This window comes from Aulonocara stuartgranti (assembly GCF_965226115.1).
Source record: "Aulonocara stuartgranti genome assembly, chromosome: 18".
Taxonomy (NCBI): Eukaryota; Metazoa; Chordata; class Actinopteri; order Cichliformes; family Cichlidae; genus Aulonocara; species Aulonocara stuartgranti.
Window position 1 is genome coordinate 12,897,718 of NC_138954.1, and position 9,925 is coordinate 12,907,642.

A 9,925-nucleotide genomic window follows, 5' to 3' on the forward strand; every position below is an offset into this window, starting at 1 on the left:
CATCTAGACGCTCGAGAGACCGGCGTGATCTGAATGGCATCGCCAACCGAACGTTTTCCTTCCTAACCACCGCACCAAGCCCTCGCGCGGGTACGAGCATCCCCGAGGATGAGGAAGCCTTTGAAAGCACCAAGACCGTGGTCACCGTCCATGCCAAGGAGTCCACCATTATCTCCGGCCTGCGCCACTTCACCAGCTACCAGATCGAGGTCCATGCCTGTAACCACCCAACCGACCCGGCGCGCTGCAGCATGGCGGCGTATGTCAGCGCACGCACAATGCCTGAAGGTAAAGAGGCATTGCTAACGTTACCAAGGAACTTGGTTATGTAGGTCTGTGTAATAAACCCGGATCTCTTTTAGCTAACCTTCTTCTGACTCGCTCCTTGTTGCAAATAGAAAGTTTGAAAAGAAATGACCATATTTGGGATTTCCCCTCTCTGGGACATCATACAGAGCCAAAAGTAGTAAAAACCTGTGTATAACAGAGTGTTTAGCACAGAATGAACCCCTGAGCTTTTGTCTGTGAAGGTTCTCAGTCATCCAGGTCATCGTAGTCAAAGGAGCTTGCAAAGAAAAGCGCCTGGACTTCTTTAAGTTGCTTGAAGACGGATGAGAGGTGAAACGTCTTCAAGCAACTTAAAGAAGTCCAGGCGCTTTTCTTTGCATGCTCCTTTGACCCCTGAGCTTTTGGCTCACAGGAAACAGTTTTTAATATGAGCAGCTCATCTTTTATTTACTCCAAACACGCCCAACTCTTCACACAAATATGACTCATGTCGTTTTGTTCGCCACAGACAAAGCCGATGACATCTTGGGTCTCATCAAATGCGAGGTGACAGAGAAAACAGTACACATCACCTGGATGGAACCGCAAGCCCCGAATGGGATGATCATCCTGTATGAGATCAACTACAAGAAGCTGGGTGACTCTGAGGTGAACATGTCCACAGGCTTCCACATCTGCATGCACATTTGTCATGGCTTTACTGCCTTAGTATATGTAATAGTTTGAATCTTGGATGGCAGAGTTCATTGCAAGTTCATGCCAATGCAAATGGTTCTTACACCAAGCAATTTTTATATTCCTCTTTCTCATTAAACATAATGACTTTGGCTTTCAATGGAAAACAATATAGAAGAAACAAATTGTTCAGCTTAAAGCTCACCACGCAGCACAGACGGCTAAAAGCAACGCTTATTATTTGGTCTGTTGGTCTCACTAATGTCATTTGGGAGATAACCTTAATGGAGGAGTAATTTTAACGATGCACCATGTTTTAGTTGCTATAGAGATCAGTTAGTCAGAACATCTTGTTGATGCTGGTGATTTTATTTGTAGTGCAAAACAAACCAAAAGAGTAACAAACTTGTTTTTAACGCACAGATATGAAACAAAATGAGTCTAAATTAAGTTTTAAACTTTCCAAACCTGAACGGCCGCGTTGTTCCTCCGCAGGAGCTGCACTACTGCGTGTCGAGGAACATGTACAAAGCGAGTCGCGGCTGCAGACTGAAAGTGATGCATCCTGGGAATTACACGGTGAGAATCCGGGCCACCTCACTGGCTGGGAACGGATCATGGACCGAGCCCACGTACTTCTACGTCGAGGATCCAAGTAAGTAGACAGAATGAGTTCAGACATGGTTTGTCTACGGACACCTTCTGTTTTCTGAAGGCATGTGTAGACGGGTTTGTCCATTTATTACAGTCTGATCTATATCACGTTCTTTGTAAAACATGATGAAAATGTATGTTTTCTTCTTGGCTATCAGTATATTTTGATTTATGCACTAATAAGAAAAAAAGTAATCTCTCTTCTATAAACCTTGGCACTCTAATGTGCCAGCAAAATTAAAACAAAGATTTTGAACTTAGCTTTATGGAGTGTTTGGATATTAATTTACAAATATAAGTAAATATAAGTTTCAGCATGGTGACTTTGCTCTAGTCTTGCCTGATCTGACCAAATCCTGCTAAATCAGTTGTCTATTTTAGACACACAAAAATAATCTAATTGGCCTGCTGTGCACACAAAATTATAAAAGCTTTCAAAACTGTGTTTAATAAAGCACCTCCTGTGGTCCTACCTAAGAAACCAAGGTGCTTATATTAAATTTTATACAGTTTGATGTTCTTATTTTGACCTGCTGCTGAAAAAACCCCTCTGAGTACAGCTCAGAAATGAGTGTAAATACAAATAAATGCAGAATTTTAACTTGAAAACACGCAGACAGACACCTGGCATGACTCAGTCTTCTTAAACCAAATCAAAAGCTTGTACTTGAAGCAGATTAGGATCACAGAGCAGCATATTGATCCCAGCTTAGCAGGTTTATTGTGTGCAGCTTGTTTTTGTTTTTCACCTGAAATTTGACTCACTGTCCGGGCGGACTTGTTGAACAGGCGATCCTCTGCATGTCGTCAAGATCGTCATCGGGCCCGTCATCTGCTTTGTCCTGGTGCTGTTTGTGGCTTTGGTAGGCTTCGTCATGTTCAAGAAAAGGTAAATATCTTTCACATCCGGCTCATTAGTCATTCTCTTATTATTCGACGTGTTACCAGTGTTCTTATTAAGCTTGTTTTATTTTTTTCTCCTTTTAGTCAAACCCAAGGACCCAGCGGGCCCATCTATGCCTCTTCAAATCCCGAGTATCTCAGCACTGATGGTAAACAGGGTTTGGGTCTCCTGTCAACAACAGAATAGTTAATGATTTTAGCTAATTTAAGGGATTTTGACAACTTAGTAGCAATTACACATCAGCGTTATCAGCGATTGGATCCCCTGGTTTGTGATTGGCTGGTGAAATTGTTCCTGGTGGATCAACTATTAAACTAACTGTTGCACCACGACATCTCTGCAGGATCTCATTAAATTAGTTTTGTTAGCATGAATTTAATTGCTGCTGCATTTTCTACTCTCACTTGCAAAGATTTAATCCAATAAGATCTACTATTGCATTAGTTGATAAACATTATTTTTGGGGTTTCAGCAGTACAACTAATGAAATTTGGATTTAATTTCATAATGTTATTCACATAGTTTATTTTATTTTATTATTAGTAATGATGGGCATGCCTGTTTTCCTATGCATTTAAATGTTTTTTTCTTTCCCTTTTTCTTTTTGCAGTGTATGAGGAAGATGAGTGGGAGGTGCCCAGGGAGAAGATCACCATTTTGCGGGAACTGGGTCAAGGCTCCTTTGGCATGGTCTATGAGGGCATTGCCAAGGACATTGTCAAAGGCGAGGGTGAAACACGAGTAGCGGTGAAGACGGTGAACGAGTCGGCCAGCCTGCGGGAGAGAATCGAGTTCCTGAACGAGGCCTCCGTCATGAAAGCCTTCAGCTGCCACCACGTGGTAAAGAGAAGCAACATGTTTTTCTCATGTTGTTCATGAGCAGAGGACATTGATGGTTTTGGTTACTGGCGATGTGTAAAAGTTTAAGGTGGGGTTGGAAGCAGTGGGCCGTAGCTGTGTGTGTGTGTTAGCTGTTATTTTTGAGTATTTAGAACAGAAAGTACTAAATGTACTAAAATCAGAGCTGTGTGAAAGGCAAGCACCTGCTTCACCTGCTGACTTCTAATTCCCGTTTTTGAAAAAACTAAACTACATTAAGATGAAAATCCCCATGTTTCTATCTGCCAGGTGCGTCTGCTGGGTGTGGTGTCTAAGGGGCAGCCCACCCTGGTGGTTATGGAGCTGATGACCCACGGAGACCTGAAGAGCTTCCTGCGCTCTCTGCGACCCGACGCTGAGGTAAAACATTAGTTTGAATTATGTTTATTCTTCTTTTAGTTCAGACTGTACTTCTGGTTTCTTTTCTTCTTTTCACTTCTGCATTTTGTGAGTATAATAGGCAAACTAGGCTTAGGTTGCATTTTCTTGACTTTATGCAAAACAATCTTTTATAACTGGATGCGGAAATTATTTTTACACTGAGCAGCATAAAAGCTTTTAAAGCGTCATGTTTTAACTGGGCTAATTCTGCTCAGTCGAGGAGCTATTGCTGCTCTTACTGACACATTAGGCTCTACTTTGGTTCTTAGTGAGGTCTTATCTAGAGAGGTGCTTTAAAGATACATTCAGTTTACTGCAAAAGTGCAGATAAACAACACTTTAAATCCATCAGTGTTTAAAGTAAGCAGCTGTTAACAAAGTTGGAGTCATAGGGTATTTTTCCTGGTGAAACATCTGCTATTTTGTTTCCAGTCAGATTGTTTTGGACTAAATCACATCTACAGAATAATAGTGTGTTACATCAGAGACTGTGTGCACAAATATGGATCAGTTTATGTGGCATTAACACTGAAGCCTTCAATATCAAAATCTGCATTTTCTTTTAATACATGTTGAGGGGGCTTCTGTGTACAAAGCGATGCGGCGCCTTTTTAAGTAAACATGCAGATGGCGTTTTTGTTAGAGCAGAAGCAGGGCTGAGCTGCAGGATGCTGACAGAAGGTTTTAGCAGTAAAGCCAACTGAAAACATGGCAGCTGCCTTGAAACGGGTGGCTGGTGTGTTGGGAGCAAGGTTATAATAATTCACTAATCTAAAAACTAAAATGACTTAATATTGATTTTCTTGTTTTACTACGGTGACCTGACCAGACCTCAGAAAGAGAACAAGTCCAGAAATTTACTTTTTATTTTTCTAATTTTCATAAGATTAAAACACATCTCATTGATCCATCTTTGTTTATTTTCTTTCAGTTTTTAACTTGAAGATGTTAAACTGTGTCCGTTCTCTGAACTATTGTACTTTAGTTTTTGCATTTTTTTTAACTTGTGAAAAGAACATCATTGATCAATCACAGAGTTAACAATACAGTATGGTAACAAAAAATGTATGTGTGTTCAGTGTGCGCACTTTTGCCTTTTTAGCTGAGACGTGTGCTGGATGAGGATTTGGGACATAAAAGTGTGTTTGGGGTTTTTTTTTTAATCAGAAACTGTTCAGTTGGCTACATTTTTCAGGCATAGTTTTGAGAAACAGTGTAGTTAACACAACAAACAGTGGAAATCTGAAATCTGCTGTATGGCTAGATAATGAGTCAAGTGTTTGTACAATATTTTGCTTGGTTGATCTTCAGTCTGATATCATGAAAAACTACTACTTAAACTGAAATTGAACATCTTTAAGATTAAAAATGTAATTTGCAATGAGTAAAACTCACTCTGGAAATTAAACTGGAACTAAATTGATTAAACTAAATTGAATTCAAAACTAAGAAAACTGCAAAAGTGTTTCTGAACTGACATGCTATGTTTGTTGACATCTGCACAAACCTCATTATTTTTCTGATAAGTTCTGAGTGTTCAAACTGAAAGTCGAGCCTGTGTCGGGGTGTTATGTTGTGTAACCGTGTACGATGTGTTATCTTGTCAATAATTTACCTAAAGTGTAATAATATAATGACTGTGCCTAGGGCTGCTCGATTATGGCAAAAATGATAATCACGATTATTTTCACTGAAATTGAGATCTCGATTATTTGACGATATTTATTTAACAATAACAATGTATTGAATAATGACTTTAAAGATTGTTAAAAAATAAGTCTGCAATATAAAAAATAAATGAAAAATGTAAACATCTATGTTTAGTGAACTTTGCAGTGTTGCTCTGTGGTGCAGCTACGACACTGTAGCAAAGTTTACACACTATGTCTACTTGATCCACGTCTGACTCCGCGAACCCATAATGTTTCCACACCACTGCAGTTTTTTGTTTTTTTACCTCTCTTTTCAACCAACGGCAGTCACTCTCCTCTCCAAATAACTTCTGCTTAGCTTTCCGAGCTTCCCTCGGGTCCTCTTAATCAGCGATCCCCAACCCCCGAGCCTCGGACCGGTACCGGTCCGTGAGTCGTTTGGTACCAGGCCGCGAGAGTTGAGGCTCCGGTGTGAAATGTATAGTTTTCAGGGTTTTTAAATCGGTATTCAGAGTTATTTTGTTATCGTTTTTATCGTTTACTCGGTTTTCCTTGGTCTTTTCACGTGTGTTATGAATAAATTTTCTTTTTTTCAGTACCGGTACTAGTTTTACTTTGTTGTATTTATCCGCGACACCTTAAAGGCGGGTCCATGAAAATATTGTCGGGCATAAACCGGACCGTGGCGCAAAAAAGGTTGGAGACCGCTGCTCTTAATTGTTGTGACACGTGTTCGAAATGCAGAGAGGTGCGCTCGATTTGCCACATGGAGCAGCGTGAGAGTAAAGCACAAGGGAGGGGCTAATAATCTACTCAGTCACTTTAATGATCGTTGAAAGCCCAGATCGTAATCGTGATTAAAATTCAATTAATTGAGCAGCCCTAACTGTGCCAAACCTTTTGTTGGTAGATCAGAATTTCAAAGTCTGTCTCATGTTCCTCAGAATAACCCTGGCCGTCCACCACCCACTCTGAAGGAGATGATCCAGATGGCTGCTGAGATTGCGGATGGCATGGCTTACCTCAACGCCAAGAAGTTTGTTCACAGAGACTTGGCAGCCAGAAACTGCATGGTAGCTCACGATCTTACAGTCAAAATAGGAGGTAAGAATTCATAAAGTAAATGGGCACAAAAAACTGCTTAGATTTTGGTGCCTCATAGTGGAAGCATGAAAAGCCAACAATGCACTGTCACACTGATGGGTGTTTATATTAAGTCATCAGACATTACTAAGACAGTATTCAAATCCACAGCTTTAGGTGCCATGTATTGACTGAACAGGTGTGAGCAGAAGCAATGGTAATGGCACCCTTATAATTAAGATAAATTAGATATATCCTGAATACAAAAGGGAACTTCACAAGGTTACACAAGCTGATATCACAGCAGATAGTGAATGTAAAATAACAACCACCAGATCTTTCTGATAATTGGTGCAGGTTTGGCTGTAATTTGGAGTCTGATTTATGTTTTCCTTCCAGACTTTGGTATGACCAGAGACATCTATGAGACCGACTACTACAGGAAAGGAGGGAAGGGTCTGCTGCCCGTCAGGTGGATGGCACCTGAGTCTTTGAAGGACGGCGTCTTCACTGCACATTCAGACTGCTGGTTAGTGACACGTGTGAATTTTAGACTCCTTCTCCTCCTTCATCCTTTACTTCTCACTTTTGAAACCATCCATGTGGAAGTTTTAAATATATGACAGATATTTAGGCGACATGGGAGCAGACAGCATTGTTTATCAGTATCACCTGCACCTGTCTGCACTCTGTCTATCTGTTAACAGCATCAATCATGTTTGCAGGCAGATTTATTCTAGGGTCTAATTGCTGCGTTTTCATTCTCCTCATGTCGTTCCCTCTTCTTCGCTTGTTTACCAGGTCATTTGGGGTGGTGCTGTGGGAGGTAAGCACGCTGGCTGAGCAGCCGTACCAGGGCATGTCCAACGAACAGGTCCTCAAGTTTGTCATGGAAGGAGGCTTCCTGGACCGGCCGGACAACTGCGCTGACAGACTGTGAGTATGATCACGGGGATTTGGTGGCTACGCACTGAGAAAAACAACTTCTCCTGCTTAAACTACAAACTGTGTCAAAACACTTTTAAGCAGTTATTTCACAAGTCCACAGTCAAAAGTTGAACTTTATTCAATTTAGATCACTGAGATTGGAAGTGAAGCATAGGATTTCATGATGTTCATAAATAACTATTAACGATGTGCTAAAATACATTATAAAATGGAATGTGCAGGGTGCTAAATCTGAACTCAGCTGTGAGAGCAAATATGTAAATATTTTTTTAAAGAAAAAAAAAAGAAGCTGCTAACAGATGTACAGTTTACTTTTTAGTTTCCTAAAACAGCTGGGCAGAGCATTTTTTAGCAGGTGTTGCTTAAAGTGTGCTCTCAGGGTGGCCATATTTTTAGCTGTTGATGTCTGAGCATTTGCTGCAGCAGGACAGTGACTCAAAATAATCAGTGCACATGGACAACAGAGGTGAGGGGAAGGGAATAATATAAATCAGGGAGTTGGTTTTGTTTTTAATGTTGTTTATTAAAAGGATAATATCGTATCTATGAAGCCTGATCAGGTGAAGTTGATTTGACTGAAATATTCTTAACAGAACAACCATAAGTACATTATAAAAATAAAGATGTAGACAGTTCAGCTCCTAATCTCCCCGTCTCATCCTGCAGACACAACCTGATGCAGATGTGCTGGCAGTACAACCCCAAGATGCGTCCCACCTTCCAGGAGATCATCGAGATGCTGCGGGAGGACCTGCATCCAACCTTCCAGGAGGTCTCCTTCTTCTACAGCGAGGAGAACAAGCCGCCAGAGAGCGAGGATTTCGACCTGGACATGGAAAACATGGAGAGCATACCACTGGACCCCTCGTCGTACTCGCAGAGGGAGCAGTGTTTGGACAGGGACGAGGCCTCCTCCATGGGCCTGAGGGGCAGTTACGAGGAGCATCACATCCCGTTCACACACATGAACGGGGGAAAGACCAACGGACGAATACTGGCCCTACCACGGTCCAGCCCCTCCTAACATACTGTAGACATCCCACACAAACTCATTGATGCTATAGATTTAAATATATTTTTGTTGTTTTTGTTGTTTTATATAGCTCACACTCAAACACTCTCCTCAGCAGCCCCTCAGTGCATATCTCAGGACCTTATTTTTCTCTTCAGATGCCACAAACACACACTACAGCAAGTCCAAGCTCGGACGCCAGAAGACACTTTTTGTATTTAAGGATGAATCTCCTGTGTCTCTCTTGTTCATGATTGTAGGTTATATACTGTATATAAATATATATATATTGCCAAGTTTGTGCTAGTCTGGGTGGATATTCGATTCAACTGTGAAACAAACTCTTGACAAACAAGAAGGCTGCTAACCCCACTGACCCCCCACCCCTAATTCTAGACTCCGTCTCCTCTCCCTTATTTCATCACAAGAGTTCATCCTGAGTTTTTGGGGAAAAGAGAAAAAAAAGTGCCCTTCTATTTTGTCTGTGGCCTACATCACACATCATGGAGCTGCGTCTGAATCTTTGCACGCACACGAAGACGAACTGAAAAGGAAAGCTTCGGGAGCTCCCTGCTGGATGGTCAGAAGCGGCCCATCCTCGAACAAACTCTTATTCACTGGAGAAGCTGGCTGAAGCAGCCTACCTCCTCACACTCTGCAGTATTCCAAAAAAGGCACACGGGATACACACAGGACGTTTGTCGGGTTCTGTTTTTTAATTTATATAATGGTCTTTCTTTTTTGTTTTCTCCTTTTTCCCTACTTATTTTTGTTTTGGAGTTTTCACACTTATAGCTGAAGGATATTTAAACTGTTTTCAAAAACACGTTGCCGAACGAGTTCCTCAGATTGACCAATAGCTGCTTCGTTGGTATATTTTAGTGGGTATAGAAGATAAAAAAATATATATATATATATAAATGTTATATTGATGTTTTTGTACATAGTTGATGTCAATTTTGAGGTATTTCCGGTCATAGAAAATGTTTTTACATGTTAGTCTATTACCTTTATTTTTTCTAATCCAGAAAATCATACTAATTAGCTTTTTTGGACTCATGATCAACCAACAGCACTTGGTCTTTTTACTATGTGATCTATGTGATGCCCGGGGGAAGGAGTGTGTGGCGTCTTCGGCTTAAGATGTTTGCCCGTCATATCAAGATCAAATAAAATAGTGCTGTAAATAATGCAGCGAGATGCATTTGTGAGTAGGCTCTGCCACTGCTTGTCTTATTTTTCCAGCATGTTTGTGTTCACAAAATGGTTATGTGTAAATTTGATGTTTGTGTTTTTCCCCAGTGAGTACAACACATCTGAAGCATTTTGTTTACCTAAAAAATATCATATACATACACAGAAGTTAGTTTACATACAAAGTGGCGGCTCTGCGTTACTTCAACACTTGATGCCATGATGTTTCTGGGTGTCTTTGCCATAGCAACAAAC

The 9,925-nt window shown here is 40.9% G+C and overlaps 1 protein-coding gene across 2 annotated transcripts in view; it reads left to right on the forward strand.

Moving 5' to 3' along the window:
* insra (insulin receptor a) overlaps positions 1–9,680 on the forward strand; it is a 54,528-nt gene extending 44,848 nt beyond the window's left edge. For both annotated transcript variants that reach the window (XM_082513279.1, XM_082513280.1), the window contains exons 11-21: positions 8–288; positions 797–936; positions 1,459–1,618; positions 2,407–2,506; positions 2,605–2,669; positions 3,132–3,361; positions 3,650–3,760; positions 6,378–6,537; positions 6,916–7,045; positions 7,318–7,452; positions 8,131–9,680. In XM_082513279.1, coding sequence (XP_082369405.1) covers positions 8–288; positions 797–936; positions 1,459–1,618; positions 2,407–2,506; positions 2,605–2,669; positions 3,132–3,361; positions 3,650–3,760; positions 6,378–6,537; positions 6,916–7,045; positions 7,318–7,452; positions 8,131–8,488 — 1,870 coding nt within the window. In that variant the 3' untranslated portion in view covers positions 8,489–9,680. The remainder of the gene's footprint in view (positions 1–7; positions 289–796; positions 937–1,458; positions 1,619–2,406; positions 2,507–2,604; positions 2,670–3,131; positions 3,362–3,649; positions 3,761–6,377; positions 6,538–6,915; positions 7,046–7,317; positions 7,453–8,130) is intronic.
* Positions 9,681–9,925: the final 245 nt, after the last annotated feature.